This window comes from Podarcis tiliguerta (assembly GCF_965153285.1).
Source record: "Podarcis tiliguerta genome assembly, chromosome: 2".
Taxonomy (NCBI): Eukaryota; Metazoa; Chordata; class Lepidosauria; order Squamata; family Lacertidae; genus Podarcis; species Podarcis tiliguerta.
The window spans coordinates 26,140,448-26,157,494 of NC_139535.1; the positions used below are offsets into that span (position 1 = coordinate 26,140,448).

A 17,047-nucleotide genomic window follows, 5' to 3' on the forward strand; every position below is an offset into this window, starting at 1 on the left:
CTAAGATGGTGCCAGTTATTACTCTTAGAGCCCACCCTCATTACAATACGTTAACCTCTCAGCAGGGAATGTGCTAAACAAAGTCAAAGGTTCTGTAGCAAAACCAGCCATCTAACAAGGCGTGTGCATAGTTTAATCCTCCAGGATTTATAAATTTAATAAGCTACAGTTCAACAAGTGAAAAGTAACTTCCCAATTTAGAAAGCCGACTAACATGCCAGCATAATTTTTGCTTGTGTGACAGGTGTTTTTTCCCCTTTTTCTCTCCATTTCCAGATTCCTTTCTCCCTTGTACAGTTTCCTCTGTGGGAGTCCTTAAAGGTAAGTCTCTCATACAAACGTTTTGAAAGTGAAAAATATAAATGTGAATGTTGCCATTTTTTAAAAAAAAGGTAAAATAAATGCAATGCAAAATTCAGTTGGGGACAAATCAATGGCCGAATGGTGATTAAGACCAAGAAAGACTAACCCTGAAAAACGAGTACAGGAACAAGGGGAGGTGGTGAATGTGAGATCAATGTAACCTATGACTATGCTGCCCGTAAATTTTGGCTAGATATCTCAGGGAAAAACTGAAAACCTGCTTTTGAGGTTTGGTGGATGGACACAGTCTGATCATACGCCACTTTATTTTCTTTCCAAGTGTCACTGTTCTAACACACTGGGCTGTACCCATGACAGAATTGCATTTCTGACACCATACTGCACTGCCGTTTCTCATAGCTTCTTGTGAAGTTTGGGTGAAATAAAAGAAACTAGTGCCACCATTCTGTGCTGCCTACTCAGAAGTTCAGTTCTCATTAAATTCAGTGGGACATATTCCCAGTCAAGGCTGTGTAGCGGGGTGGCTAACTTTTGGCCTTCCCGATGAGATATTGTTGGGCAGAAAAGATAATGGCAGTGGCAGCTCTGAGGGAAAACGTCCATTATCTCTGACCATTGGGGGAAGCTGACTAGCACTGATGGAACTTGGAGTTCAGCAACACCAGGAAGGTGGCAGGCTGTATAGGATTGCAGCCAAATTCTTCTTTGTGGCAACTTCAGAATGCACACCCTGTAAGTGCTTGAAACAACCTAGAATGTTTGAAGCTAAATTAAATTGCCAATATTTCTCTACTCGTATTCCTTCGGCCCTTATTCCTCCCCTCCTTCCTGGATGTAACTCCTGCCCAGGGTCTTAAGTGTAAGCTAAATGATCAGTGCTGTTTATTCTGGGCTTAATGTGTTATATCATTTGGGTTTTAACCAAAGGGAAAGGAATTGGTTGCAAATCCTGCCCGCCCAGCCTGTAGTAATACACGTCATCAATTATTATCTGTGGTCCCAGGGAGATTTTTTTTGTTTAGGGTGGTTTTATAAGCCAGTTCCTCTTTTAAATGAGGCATTGCGCTATCTTCTGAGGCATAGTTAACTTAAATTGTACTGGTGGTTTTGGAGTTGAAGCCACTGGCCCACTTGGAACTTGACTGAGACCACAAAATAATTTTACATAAACCACCAAACTGCTGTCAGATGCTGGTAAATTTCATCCACTACCAGGCTTTTGCTCAGGGGACATGAAAAGAAACGTGAAATATATTTTCCGTTCGAAGTTACCCTGCTGGAAGAAGCCCAAAACTGTAGCTTCACATAACTCAAAGAGAATAGTGTTTCTAATCATGCTTGCTTTATTCTTGATTGAATATTCAGTATGGATGGATTATAAGAAAATGCCACAAACAATTCTCATAGTAATATAGTGCAGGAGTCCCAGTCCAGTGCCCACACATGCCATGCCATGGTGCCCATTAAGGCCTTCATTACTGCCCAGGGCAAGGGCCCCAGCTTTATTTTTTTTAAAGAAGCCTATAGTCCTTCTAGAAATAAAGTTATAAGGCAAAATATGCATGAACTCCTTTAAGCCATTTCTGTGGAATGAGCCAGCCTGGCTGCTCTTGCCTGTCAGTGTTTTTAGCTTATGAGTGAAGCTACAGATGCGATTGATAAGTGAATTGTTTGCACACCAGGGCTCTAAACTGCTGCTGTTTTCTTTTGCTCTTTAATACACCTTTCCTGCCACGGCCTTATTTCCAAGGCAGAAATTCAACATGTTAAGCTTTTTCTTGTATGGAAAAACAGTTATGGAAAAAGTTTCACTATGATTGTACTCTCCCTATTGTGTTATGCCACCCCACCCCCCATGGCAGCCATTTTGTGACTGGCACCCTGAAAATTCAAAATGAATCCCCCCGATCCAAAAAGGTTGGCAACCCCTGATCTAATGGGACATGGTGGCAGAAACTTTAGGAAAGACAGCAGTTATTCTAAGCTCTAATACTATTTGGTAAAGAATGCCTTTGTAAGTGAAAGAGTAAATTTGAGATGTTTTGAAAAATAAAGAGAATGTCTCTTTTTGACATTTGAAAACTGGAAATTTCATTCTAAAAACGCCTTTGCGAATTTTGTGTTGGCTTAAAAGGGATTGTAACTTCCTGAGTTATGAATGCTTTGGGTATAATACTGACAGAAAGCCATAAAGAAACTCAAAACATTTAAATAATTTTATTATTTTTATTTGTTTTAAACATTAATATGTCAAACAATAGCCATGTTCTCACTGCTTACAATATAGATTGATTAAAAATACATCAGTCAACAATGCATGTAATAATAATAATAATAATAATAATAATAATAATTTTTTAAACAACACCAGTCGAAATTAAATGGATTTTAAAGTCCTCCTGAGAAAATAAAAAGGTATTTGCCTTGAGCTGAAATTATATCAAGGGTAGTTTCCAGGCATGCTTCTCTGGAGAGGACATTCAGTACCATGGGTACCCGCATTGGGAAGGCCCTTTCTCCCAGATAAATACTAGGAGCCTGGTCTCCTAACCATCCATCACACCTCATCTGGTGGGGTACCCAACGGAGGCATCAGAAGATGATCTTAGGTATGAGTAGGTGCATGTGGAGGCAAGCAATCATTCAAGAATCCTAGCTCCAAACATGAATAGCTTTGAGCAGGCTTCCTCAACCTCGGCCCTCCATATGTTTATGGCCAGCTGAAAAGCTGGGGCTTTTCAGAATCAGGCCCCAGACTTGGTTCATGTGCTGCGTGAGGCAAAGGATCCGGTGCGGACTGAGACTCCTCTGGTTCCAAGTCCGAGCCCGAGTCCCAGGCCATCACAGACTGTAACAGTGTGGTTGATGTTTCAGATCCTCAATACCTTGTGGGCTTCACAAGGGCTCCAGTGGCTTAAGCGCCCACAGTCCGTGGTAGCTTATCAGACCAGGCCTTAGCTTCAAAACCCTGAGATTTTCAGTTTAGAGTGATGTGCACCTACTTGGGAACTGCTGAATCTATTACTAACAAACATATCAGGTCTTATGAAACCAATTGGCTTGTTTATGAGGTGCTTTTTGGCAAAGGTGTCTTCGTCATCCGGGCATCTGGGAATCGTCTCAACCTTTAGGATAACTTCACTTGCCTTATTTGGAGTCTGCTGTGATACCATAGTGTTGTGGCAGCTTTCTCTTGAGTTGTGTACTATAGAACTAGCCCGACACAGTAATTGCTAAACAGGGTATAATTTTGTTCTGGACAATGGAGATGACAGCATTAAGGGGAGGAGGGAAAGAGCCACCGTGTGCTTTCCAAGAAAACCCCCAACCACATTTAAAAACAGGAGTGTGGTGTAGTGATTCTCAGAATACAAGGCTGCTTTAGGATACATTCAAGATGCTCTGGAGGTGAAATGTATTATAAACATAGGGCATGAAGTACACTGGCGGAATTCAGCTCACAAAGTAAATAGGCAATTGGGGGTTTGGAGAGAGTGTAATCTAAACAGTTTATTGCCAGTAAAATTCAGATAACTTGAGTAATAATTCCTGAGCCGGTGTCTGGAGGCAGTTTTGGGGTGGAGGAGGGCAAACAAGCTAAAGCTTCATTCAAATGAGACAGAGGTGCTATGTGCCAATTGCTCCAGAGAGAAGTATTTAGCTGGGTCTAGATGGGGTTGCACTCCCTCCGGAAGACCAAATTCATAGAAATTCAAGAGATTACAGTAGCTAGGTGTGCATTTTATCACCGTAAGCTTGATATACTTGGTGCAGCCTTCTCTGGATATGTTAGCTCATGTCTCCATTACTCATATTCTGGTTACATCCAGGCTTGGCTACTGCAATGTATTCTGTGTGGGGCAGTCTTTCTTTCATGAAACACCCTTTTCTATTCTTGCAAAACCAGCACTTCCCATTATTATTCCCCACCCCATCATTTTGCTTACCCATGGAGACCAATGCTACTGTAACTTCATTTTAGTACAGGTTTCTCTGTCGTTCGTAGCAACTTTAAAATCTGAGCTGAAGCCAAGTAAGAAACTCCATATTTCTGGGCACCCCATTTGTAAAACCCTTTCCCATTTTAATGTTTAATGTTTTAATTCATTAAATTTATGGGACAAGCAATTGGTACGATTTGGAGAAAACATTTCTATACTTTTAATTTAGAGTAAAGGTTGGGTTTTTACTATATTGTTCTCCGTGCTCTGTTTAGATCTTATGCTTAAATTGGGTGCTAGATTGAAATGATTCTATTGTGCTTTTACTGCTTTTTTATTGTACTTTATTGTCTATTTTTCAATGCTGATAAATGTCTTAACTGATGTTTATTATCATCTTTGAAAGGATGGCTTGGGATAACCTTTTTGTTTTGCAAGACAGTTTATAAATCTGTAAAATGAATAATAAAATAATATTTTGCAAGATGTTGATCTAATGGCTGCATGGACCTATGAAGAGGTTTAATATTTCACATATTATTTTAGCTTGCAGGTGTTAACACTGAAGCCCTGGCTGTTACTATAGTCCATTTGGGCAAGAAGATCTGTAGAGTGGGCTTCTGAGCTGCAAAATTACTGCTGCCAGGGAATATGAATTTTCAAGTGTTTCAGACACTTGACTTTTTTTTTTTTTTAAAAAAAATATATTTCTAGATATCATGGTCAACAATTGGGCAAGGAGTAGATTTTAATATGAACCATTTTAGATATAGGACGGATAGGTGCTGTAACTTAACAGAATGTAAAAGTGGACCACAAACATTTTCAGGTAGGCAGTTCCATCTCTGCACCATTACAGTCATACCTTGGATCCTGAACACCTTGATACTCAGACATTTTGGCTCCCAAATGCCACCAACCTGGCTTCCTGCAGCCAATCGGAAGCTGCGCTTTGGTTTCCGAACATTTCGGAAGTTGAACGGACTTCCGGAACAGATTCCGTTTGACTTGCAGCATTGAATTCAGTGGCATGTACTTTGGAATAAACATGCATTTGATTAGCATGTACAGCAGTTCTTGATATGCAGCCCAAATATGTTCACCTGCAGCTTGGAGCCTCTTTTTTGCTTTTTTCTCCCCCCTCAGTGGTCTGAGCGTATGCAGTCTGGTGCTTAGAAATGGATTCGGCGTGTTTTGCTGTCCTAACCTAATTAGGTATTCTAAAGTTTAGAGGAGAGTGTAATGTTGAGAGTCTAAGCAAAACCATTCTCAGATGCTCCTGTGTCACAAGCAAATTCCTCTAAAATGGTATCGCACCAATTAGTATTTTTATTCTGTTGTTAGTTTTAATTTATTAATTGGTTTTTCAAATCGTAGCATGTCCAATACACACACACACCGTTTTTAAATAGGTTATTGGCTGTATATGTAGCTATCCGTTTTAAAAAGCCTTAAAATAGTTTTTACTGGGTGGGCAAGCAAAGTTTGTCCCACATTCTTTCCTTCTCTCCCCCCCCCCCACTCCCCTTTTCACAGCTCCCCCTCCCCCTCCCCCCCAGGTAACTTTTCATTTCTCTTCTTACTGTTCCTAGTGGCATTTAAGCCCAGGGTAGATGAAACCCAGACAGGGCCTTAAACCCATTTCCTTGCAAGCTGTGCAGTAAGCGTTCTACCATTCCCTTCTCCTTCTTGGTGTAACGACTCTGCTTCTTTGGGGGATTAAGCACTAATCGTTCGGTTACACTAACGTGTCTGCCATTTGCTGAGGTGCTCCTTCACGGAAACCAGATTTCTAGTGCAGCCTTTCGAGGCAGGTGACGTCACTTCCAGCCAATGGGGAGTGCGCATTCCATTTGCCGAATGGTTGCCCCACCCCCACCCCCAAGAGAAAAAAAAAGAACAATATAGCCACAGCTGCTCAGCAAACAACCCTTACTTTATCAGTGTCACAATAACTGTTATTCACAGTGGCTTTAGAATACTGTCAAAGACATTCCTGCGCACCATCTGTAAGCTGATGTGCGCTTGGAACAGTGAAAGGAAAGGAATTGCTTTGCTGGCTGAGTTAAAACACCCTTTGAAAATGCTCAAGAGTTTGGAAACAGGCAGCACATTGAAAACAGGCTCCTAGAGGGTGGATGCACATGAAGTTTATTCGCTGGTTTGAGCCCTGTTTTCAGAATGGGAAGTGACCCGATTTCTAGAAAGTTTGTGCATGCCTCGTTCCAAATATGTACTGAATTCATTCTAGGCTCCATAGCCTGTTGCTCTCCCTAGAGGGCTTCTTTCCTTAGAACACTAGTTTGGATAGGCAGGCAGATTAGTTCTTTCCTCCTCCTGAGCAGGAATTCTCCATGAAGAGTATTGGTTTTCTCTTTGCAAAAGTATCCAAAAGAAAACAGTTTCCACACTTCGAAAGGGGGCAGGGAGGTGAATGCAATAGCTTCTCAGCATCCAGGATGGTAGGCGGACGCTTGGAGGAGATCTCTTGGGGGAATCCAGCCCAGCCCTTTGCATTCACAGGGCTAACCTACTTCAACAGTCCCTGGTAGATCACCCAGTGCTAGCTGAAATTGAAAGCCCGGCGCAACCCTTTGATATGTTCATCAATAGGGAAGAGAGGGCCTCTGAGCATGTGCAGAATTTGAGATTGGGGAGGGGCTACTCAGTGCCAGTAGACACAGCTCACTGCTACCTCTCTACTGGGAATTCTGCCATCGAGCATTCTGCCCTGATGTGGGTGGCAAAGTATATGTAAACAAGGCTATGGTGAGAGGAGAGTCAGGTATTTAGAGGACAGGTCACCCGAAAGAACCTAGGTTGTTGTAGTTGCTATCTAAGATGGCTAATGTTGCGATCTAGGCCTCCATTGTGTTCAAGTAAACTCATTTCATGTGTTGTTGGCATCTATCTGTCTTGGGAGACAATGGAGGAGTTCCCCTTGGGGTGAAGTCAAACTCCCCCCCAGATGTTTTCTCAAAGTTGTGTAATTCTTTATCTCCCTGACACATTGCACAGGGAGGGGGCCACTGCTGAGAAGGCCCTCTGCCTGGTTCCCTGTAACTTCATTCTCACAGTGAGGGAATCGCCAGAAGACCCTCGGAAGTGTCTGGGCTGAATGATGAAGATGAACTTATATGAAGGTCTCACTTTGGTATTCCTTTTAAAAAAACAACAACAAGCAAACACAACTTAGCATACAAGTGACCTAGGAAGCTAAGGAGGGCCTGGGTTGTATGAGTTTCCATGTGTTTCAGCCAGAAGATTTATTTCCAATTTGTTATTCATAAGGGAAGAGCGCAAGATTGGGATGGGTCCTTTGAAGTGGAAAACAAAGTCTTCTATTCAGTCTTGGGTCTAATAGAATGCACATGACACAGGCTTGGCATCACAGCCTGTTTTAAAAGTGCAGCGCTTGTCATCTTTGCTTTCCAGTACTGGGAATGCTGGTGGGAATGGGTATTGCCCTGAAAGAAAAACACGGCTAATTATTTCCTGCTGTCTTTAATAGCGCATGCCTGGAGCAATCAGACAGGGAATCATTAGAGAGAAACAAGATGACCAAAGGCTTGTGTACTCACACTGATACCTTGTCAGTGCAGTTACAATTTCAGAGTTAATTGGACCCAAAGAAAGGAAACTTCCGTAATGAGATGCACTGCCAATTCCCTTATCCTCTAAATGCTTTTGTGTTCCCTGGGTTTATTCGGGATGCCAAAGTAATTGTACTGTTGCGCAAGTCCTCATATAGAAGGTCATTATTGCTCTACAGTTGATCAGATTATACATTTTACTTGCATGTATATGTTGTTGGACTCCGCATCTTTCCTATTATTGATGTGGTGCTGAGGCTGAGAGATTGGAACCGCCCAAGAATGGCACCCACTGACTGATTGGGGTCTTGAACCCAAATCTCTCAATGCCATGACACATATTTTTATATCACCAGTTCAATATAGTAGACATTAGCTGTTTTCACTGTTGGCATTCTGCTAGTTATATTAACCTTTGTCAGGAATGTATTTAAGACAAAGCAACATCTCTTATTAGAAGGGGTGTGCTTGTCCTATTGTTTGGTAGAGTGAAGCAGCCACAGAGTTTGGGATACTATGAAAGGGCAGAGAATTGGAATCTGGTTGACCTCTGTATGAAATAAGGATGCTGAGCTAGACAAATCTGGTCTGGTCTGGTCTGATCCAACAGACTCTTACTGTGTTCTAATTGTCTTTAAAATATAATAATAAACTATATAATAAATCATCGGGAAGGGTGCTGCCTGGATTTTCAGTCACCGAAATGCCTTGGGCAGGCATCCCCAAACTCGGCCCTCCAGATGTTTTGGGACTACAATTCCCATCATCCCTAGCTAACAGGACTAGTGGTCAGGGATGATGGGAATTGTAGTCCCAAAACATCTGGAGGGCAGAGTTTGCGGATGCCTGGTCTTGGGCCACATTTGGGCCAAGATACGTATGTGGCCAGAGCTTCTTAGGAATGCCATCCTATCACAAACCACTAGCAGTAAGAAGGGGAGAATTGCAGTAGGTGAGAGTTCTCTTTTCCAGCGGGAATTACTTCAATAATGGCGTTAGTTTTCAGAACTGCAGCATGCTTATTCCCACTAGCAGAGTTAGAAAATGAGACTTCCATATATTATCGTGATAAAGATGAGAGCACATCTCACGGGGACCTCTGCTTTCTACTTGCAGAATAGGATTATATGTGAAAGCAGTGCTTTAACGTGCAATTTTTTTTGTAACTTCCAGAAGCTGAAAATAGTGTAAACTAGAAACAAATAGATATTTTTCTCCTGCATTTCTCCCCAAGCAAAGCATCTAAGCATCTGTGTTCTGCCTCCACTATTGGAGACAATACAGTGGTACCTTGATTCTTGAACGCTTTGGTACTCAAACCACTTAGAACCCAAACACTGCAAACCCAGAAGTAAGTGTTCCGGTTTGCAAACTTTTTTCGGAAGCCAAACATGCTCCGTTTTGAGTGTTACGCTTCCAATTTGAGTGCCACACTTCCATTTTTAGTCCTACGCTTCAGTTTTGAGTGCCACACTTCCGTTTTGAGTGTTACACTGAGGTCTGTCTGTTTTTGCTATTCATTTTCCAATTTTGTTTTTGCAGCTCTTTTTGTTTTGTTTTTGTGACTGTGTGGAACCCAGTTCAGCTACTGATTGATTGATTGTGTGACCGCAGTACATGGCTTGTTGCTTTCATTTTATGGATCAGTAGTCTCGTTTTATAGTAAAATTCATGTTAAATTGCTGTTTTCGGGGTTGTTTTTAAAAGTCTGGAACGGATTAATCCATTTTGCATTATTTTCTATGGAAAAGCGTGCCTTGGTTTTGGAACGCTTTGGTTTTGGAATGGACTTCCGGAATGGATTAAGTCTGAGAACCAAGGTACCACTGTACGCCTCTGAATGCCAGTTGGTGGGAGGCGCAAGTGGGGCCAATGCTGTTGTGCTCAGGTCCTGCTTGTGGGTTACCCTTGAGTGTTGGAATAGTTGGGTGAATGACTTGATCCAGCAGGCTGTGCTTATATCCTCATCTTACGGGAAAACACAGCAACATGGTAAAAACAAGCAAAATAATAATATGCACCGTATTGAAAAAATCACCCAGATCTAACCAATAAAATATGGAGCATTGAACATAAGCAGGAACCTTTTTTTTTAGAGAGAGATAATCTCAAAAATGGGTGGCAATTGAAAGATTTTACTTTGGGTTTTCGTAGACTTAGGGATGCAGCTATTATTCTGTAATCTTCTCCTTCCCGTTACTTGATGCATTCATTTCCTCTCTTTCGCACATTTCATTTTGGGCCTCCCTATGAAAAGGAGGGCTAGGATGGAACTTATTAGGTCATCCACGTCCAGTCTCTTCCAGTGTAGGATTATTCCCTGTGGTATGTTCTCAAGTGCTGTCTGCTATGGTCTATTTTTAAATGATCCAGAAAACAGGGTTTTCCCTGCTTCCCTGGGGAAGACCACACCACAATTAAGTTGGCCTTGCTGCAAGTGGATTTTATTATTTCCTCTTGGCCAACTTGAATTCTCCTTTGGCCTTGGTCCCCTGGACTGCTCCGAGTTTGGCTGTAGGGTAGAGTAGTCCATTATTAATGGCTCTTGTTTTTCTCCATTTAGACTTGTTGCAAGTAGTTGCCATACACCTTAGTCATGGGTAGCCTAGTGCTTACAGTTTAGCACAGGGAACTTCGAGCCCAACTCCAGATAGAGGCATCCATGAGTGTTTCTGCTTTTTTTCTCCAGCTATGGAGCAAGCTCTACTTCAGCATACCTTTGCTTTTTCCAACTAACACAGTACAGTGGTACCTCGGGTTACATACGCTTCAGGTTACATACACTTCAGGTTACAGACTCCGCTAACCCAGAAATAGTGCTTCAGGTTAAGAACTTTGCTTCAGGATGAGAACAGAACTTGTGCTCTGGCGGCGCGGCAGCAGCAGGAGGCCCCATTAGCTAAAGCGGTGCTTCAGGTTAAGAACAGTTTCAGGTTAAGAACGGACCTCCGGAACGAATTAAGTACTTAACCCAAGGTACCACTGTACTTGATTAAAGATTTTGCACCCTTTCCCTTTAAAACAATTTAAAAATCAACCATTGTTCTTCATGATTGGCACAAGGGCTAGACAATCATTTCTATGCGCAGCCGTCCGGGGGCATGGGGAGCAGGGGGACGTTGTTTCACAGTTGTTACAAGGGGCAGCCCATTGATACGCTGCAAAGCCGGCTATCAGATTAGAAGTTTCTGTCTAAAATGGGGGGGGGGGTAGGGGTAGGGTATAGATCCACTGCTAAAAGAAATGTACTTCTCTGCTCCGCTAAACTGGGTTCAAAACATAGCTGCAAGCTCAAAGGGTTGCCTCGGTCATACTTCTACATCTGTAAAATGGGAGTGTTAGTGACCTATGTCGTAAGTCAATAAGGCCACTTTTGTTAGTGGTACCTGTGTTGTTCACCTTGGTTTCAAGACTGGGCAATTTAGCAGCTTTAGGACACTGTGTCTGAGTATGAAGTAACACAAAGGGAAGCCATTTGGAAATGGTTTTTGTTTGGCATGTACATATGGATTGGAACTCACTCCTGATATTTTTCCAGGGTTCTTTTTGCATTGCTTTATCTTCCCAAGAGGAAGAAAGATTCAGGCTGTATCTGTAAAATTGCATTGCTCCAGGCTGAAATGAATATGTACTTAACTCTCTGCAAACATGCCTTTGCTCTTGCTGTTTCATTTATCTTTCCCAGACCGTCTACTTTTTTTGAGCACATAAGGTCCTTCAGTATGTGTATGTGACTTATTACATAATTGAAAATGCCACGAACAGCTCTTTAAAACTCCTGTTTCCACCCCCCCCAAAGTTAACGAGGAAGAGGAAGACCGGGCAGATATACTAATTTTTAATAACTTTCCCCTCTCCTATCTCTTTAAACACAGGATCTCTGGTCATGGAAGCAAGGACACGTGGTCGATTCTTGGCAGTCTGCAGTCTGTGGAGCTTTTGCAGGTGCAAAGGATTATATGTTATCCTGGGAAACGCTAAAGAAGAAAGGAAGGGAGGAGGGAAAATGTGCAAATCTATTAAGGCGAGCAGCACAGCAGCATTCTTTTATAATTCCAGTTTGTTTAGAGCAAAGAAAATGGATCTTGCTGTGCGTGGAAGAGGGGGAAAGAAAGGGAAGCCAAAAAAAAGGTGAGGTTAGGGAACCCAGGAAAGGGTGTCTGTTTGAAAGACAGCCAATTTGTTTTTAACAAATTTCTGTTATTGAACAAACAGTCCCTGTCAGTCAAGCTCTGGGATTATCCAGAGGTTGAGTTGTAAAACCCTCGGCGCGAAGAGACTGCGTTTGGGTGCGGGTTTGTGCAGCTGTCTGCCCTGAGCTCCTCTTGAGGGTTTTCAATAAGGGCCCATGATTCACTGTTCATGTGACAGCTCTGACAGCACTCTAGATTAAGTAGAGTCAGGAGAACAGAATGTCTAAATGCAGCAGCCTGCAGGCGGAAACTTTCCACGGAGGAGAACCGGAGGCTGAAACATCTGGGCAGTCTCCGGACACTATCCCTGGAATGAAGAGTGGCAGGACGTGCCTCTTGGACGATTTATTGCAAAACAAGCTGGAAGTTAATTGAATTCTTAAAGAGCCACCTTGCCTTATTCTAACAGCCTGCTTTAAAATAACTTCCTTTAAGATGTCACAAGTGGCTCATCCCACACGTCTGACAAGGAGCAGGGAGGGGGAACGTAATGGTCTGATAGAAATCTCAGGTTAGTGGCTGCTAAGGGTGGAGTGGCAAAAATCTTCTTTCCAGAGTGTGTACAGTGCGAGGGTCCAAAGTGGTCATGGTGAATGGCAAATTGTGAATAGGAGTTACATTGGCACTTTTGGATTGGCCCAAAATAAAGTAGACACCATTAAATACACACACACACACACACACAGGCCTGTTCATGACAAATTTAAAAATAAAAGGTTGTCTTTTTCCAAGGTATGCAGTGGAACCATGGAAATAGCCATTTAAACGAGTTGGTAACCTACCCATACAGTTTAGGACAACATGTGGCAGCCTATTTTAGAAAATCCCTCGTCTGTCTATCCGTTCCCCATGGTATTACAGTAAAAGGTAAAGGTATCCTTGACTGTTAGGTCCAGTCGCAGACGACTCTGGAGTTGTGTGCTCATCTCGCTCTATAGGCTGAGGGAGCTGTCAGCAGACAGCTTCCGGGTCATGTGGCCAGCATGACTAAGCTGCTTCTGGCAAGCCAGAGCAGCGCACGGAAACGCCGTTTACCTTCCCACCGGAGCGGTCCCTATTTATCTACTTGCACTTTGACATGCTTTCAAACTGCTAGGTTGGCAGGAGCAGGGACCAAGCAACGGGAGCTCACCCCGTTGCGGGGATTCGAACTGCCAACCTTCTGATCGGCAAGCCCTAAGCTCTGTGGTTTAGACCACAGCGCCACTCGCATCCCCTAGGTATTACAGTATTTCATTCCAAATCCTTATTGTTGCTGCTTCTGTATACTCTGACCTCATTCCTGTGGTGCTCTCCTTTAAAGTGGACATATGTTTTATTGAAATTAGAAGGCCTTCTTTCCTTATTAACATGTTTAGAATCACAGTGTCTGTGCTTTGTTTCCTGCAGTCAAGTCGTCCCTTTATTCCACTTCTTGAACCCTCCTGCTTATCTAGCTGTCATGGTGTCTTGCACCCAGGAATGCCAGGCCCCTCTTTCTGCTTCGAACCATTGCCACCACCGTCTGCTTTATTTCCAATTTCTTCAGTGCGTTCAGGTTACCTACTACGTGTGACACCTCTATTTGGGCAGTTCTACTTGCTGTTGGTAGCTACATGCCCTTTTAGCTATTGCCACTTCGATTCCCTTCTTTCCACTTAATAATTATTGGGATTGCCCCTGAAAACAGCTACCTTTGTACTTGTGTAAAGGTAAAGGACCCCTGACAGTTAAGTCCAGTCGTGAACGACTCTGGGGTTGTGGCGCTCATCTCGCTTTACTGGCCAAGGGAGCCGACGCTTGTCCGCAGTTTTTCTGGGTCATGTGGCCAGCATGACTAAGCTGCTTTTCAGCATGACTAGAGCAGCTCATGGAAACGCTGTTTCCTTCCCGCTGGAGCACTACCTATTTATCTACTTGCACTTTGGCATGCTTTCGAACTGCTAGGTTGGCAGGAGCTGGGACCGAGCAATGGGAACTCACCCTGTCGCGGGGATTTGAATCACCAACCTTCCGATCGGCAAGCCCCAGGCTCAGTGCTTTAGACCACATCGCCCCACGTCCCTTTGTACTTGTTTATAGTCATATTAATATCAGTTCACTTGGTTCTGCTGTTTTTTTGTGTGTTTTTTGTTTGGCCTTAGTATTGTGTTGTTTCCACTGGAGCAACTCCACTAGTGTTTGCAGGCATTTGAAAGTAGCTGATCTGTGAAACAGTTCTCAATTTTTGGGTGTCTGTGTGGATGACATTTTTTGAGATTTCCTCCACAACCTCAAAAACTAGAGTAAATATGTCTTGGGTCTGAGTTGCTTGGATGATCAGATGATATATTCAGACATTATATACTGAATTGTGCTTGGAATCATTAGCAGTAGTATTCATGTGCTTTCTTGTGTGGCATATACCGTATTTTTTGCTCTATAAGACTCACCTTTTCCCTCCTAAATAGTAAGGGGAAATGTGTGTGCGTCTTATGGAGGGAATGCAGGCTGCGCAGCTATCCCAGAAGCCAGAACAGCAAGAGGGATTGCTGCTTTCACTGCGCAGCGATCCCTCTTGCTGTTCTGGCTTCTGAGATTCAGAATATTTTTTTTCTTGTTTTCCTCCTCCAAAAACTAGGTGCGTCTTGTGGTCTGGTGCGTCTTATAGAGCGAAAAATACGGTAATTGCCTAGAAAGAACCATCCTCTGTAAATAGACACTGGTGTATGGTCATAGCTCAGCATGACATGTGGAGCGATGGCCTAGGGGTATTCTGGGCCCCTTCTGTGAATTTTCAGCTTTCATTGAAAGAAAAAGGTATTTAGTTCTGTTACTTGGAAAGATATAAGGAAAATTCTACAGGTAATGTTTTACCTGTTTGCTTTCCACATCCTGACCAGCACTAGGCATTTCACATTTGTTAAATAACATCAAATGTCACCAATATTTCAGGCAATAAAATTATGTTAAATGTAACCTCAAGCCTCAGCTTTCATTCTGATTTTGTTTCAAGGCTCCGCCATTATTTTCTGGTCTCAGAAGTGGGGAAAGGAACATTTTTGGCTGTCATTTTGCATTACGCCTGCCATTTTGAAACCAGACCACATGCTGAATATTCTGTAGCACTTTCCCAAGCCTATAGGATCAGCAAACAGTTTCAGTATGATTTTTGTTTATAGTTTCCTTGCAAACGGTTCTGACCGTTTTCCATTGACGCCACACTTCCCCAATATGCTTTTAGGCTTTCTCACTATAAATACCTGCCTTTGAAATCTTGTAAGGGCTTCCCGGTACGTCTTGTGGGAAGTGCTGTGTTATGTGCATGAAGTTGTGTAGATGTTACTTTCTTAAAGGTTAGCTGGGGGGCAGGCGTCACCTGTACTCTCTGCCAGAATGCTGTGGCCCCAGCAGCTGTCCATGGATTCCAGGTGCTGGATCTGGCCATAGCCTTCCTGGTTGGCACGTAAATCAGGGCGTGTTTGGTGTGGGCTTGGCTTCTTTTAACGCCAAATGAGATGTGCTGGCAATGGGAACTCCATCATCTCCCAGGTTATCTTCTCAAGCCCCCACAAATTCAGGCACTGTCCTAGCTACAGTTCCAGAACTGGACCAATTTGAAGCCTGAAATGGTTGGGGGTGTGAGGGATTGCTTTAAGGGGGGAGAACGGAGAGGCAGTGCTCTGTTCCTCTCTTGATGCAGAAACAGACCCCTTGCTTTATGTGACTCTCCTGCCCACGTCTAGCTTTGCCATACTCTAAATCTAGAATTTGTACCCATAGGCTCAGAGACAGTGCTCTCTTGACTTCCAGTGCAAGGGCTGTTGCGTTAATGTAAGAGTGAGAATCATGGATGTGCAAAATGAAATCCGGCGCAGCAGTTGCACTGGCGGAAGCTAGGTGTGCAATGGGACATAGCAATCTGATGCACAATGAGCCACAAGAACGACCCTGGCTTCCTGCTCCTTCTTTTACACAGGCCATTCAGCTAGTGCGACTAGTACAATGTTGAGGGGACTTCAGCATTAGAGGTGCTTTGAATTCCTCCCTAACAGACTTGCTATGTCCCCCTCAGGATTAACTTGACCTGTTGGTTTCCTACTGCTTACACAAGACAAAGAGGTGCTACCAAGCTGGGAGCATGGTATGACCTGGGTGGAAAGTCCTTTCTGGATTTGAAATGCTGCCTTTCCAAATTACCGGTACTTCCTGAAGCAGTTGGAATGTATATTAATGGTTGCTTAGCAACAAGCCAGATTCCCCACCTATCTCCACTTTCATGTCCCCCTGGAACAAAGTCCAGACTGTCCCAATTGTTTTGTTTTGTTTTGTTTTAGTTGGGTTAGATCCTTGTTGATCCCCTTTTCCCCTCTGACACATCCAGCTCCTTCAAACGCAACATGTCTATAGCATTTGTGGAGAGGAAAAGTGCGTACACCCGCACGCCAGTATAAAACCACACGTAAACATTATGGTTTATAAGCATAAAGTAAGTCAAACCATTGCGTGAGAGTTATTTACATTTATCACCATGTTGCAGGTCTCTTGGAAGGAAAATAAAAGTTTATAAGCCCAAGCCGCTAGCCAATCCTTAATCACGGCTATGTTGCCAATACCACAAAGGCTGTATTCAGACACTATAACTGTCTGAGACTCCCTAGCTGCTCATGTTCTTTGCGTTACCACAAAATTTACTTAAAGCCTTTTAGAGGTCAGAGGAGAGAAAAAACATTAAACACGATAAACACAGCCTTCTGTTTTGAACTGTTGTGTTAACCAAGAAAAAAATACTGGATCCTTTCCCCGCCCCCTAATCGTAATGTTGTCTACTTGGCAGAGGGAAAACAAACATTAGTGTTAAGTTAAATGGCCAACACTATATTTTTGTTTAAATGCTTGCAAAATTGCAGTGGTGGTTGAAGTAAACTTTCTACGATGCTTTACAGCGCAGTGCTAACCGTGTCTACTCAGAAGTGTGTCCCATTGGATTTAATGGGGCTTGCTCCCAGGTGAGTGGGGTTTCGATAGCAGCCTCAGC

The 17,047-nt window shown here is 43.1% G+C and overlaps 1 protein-coding gene across 5 annotated transcripts in view; it reads left to right on the forward strand.

Annotated features, from left to right (window-relative positions):
• The window catches only part of SLC25A26 (solute carrier family 25 member 26), a 128,047-nt gene that overhangs the window by 89,865 nt on the left and 21,135 nt on the right, over positions 1 to 17,047 (forward strand). For 3 of the 5 annotated variants that reach the window (XR_014507640.1, XM_083426639.1, XM_083426641.1), the window contains 2 exons: positions 277 to 321; positions 11,734 to 11,803. Coding sequence is in view for 4 of the 5 variants with exons in the window: in XM_083426639.1 (XP_083282765.1) it covers positions 277 to 321; positions 11,734 to 11,803 (115 nt within the window). In the remaining variant the exon portion in view is untranslated. Of the gene's footprint in view, positions 1 to 276; positions 322 to 11,733; positions 12,129 to 17,047 lie in introns of those variants that run through there. The other 2 variants (XM_083426638.1, XM_083426640.1) reach the window with 2 other exon arrangements.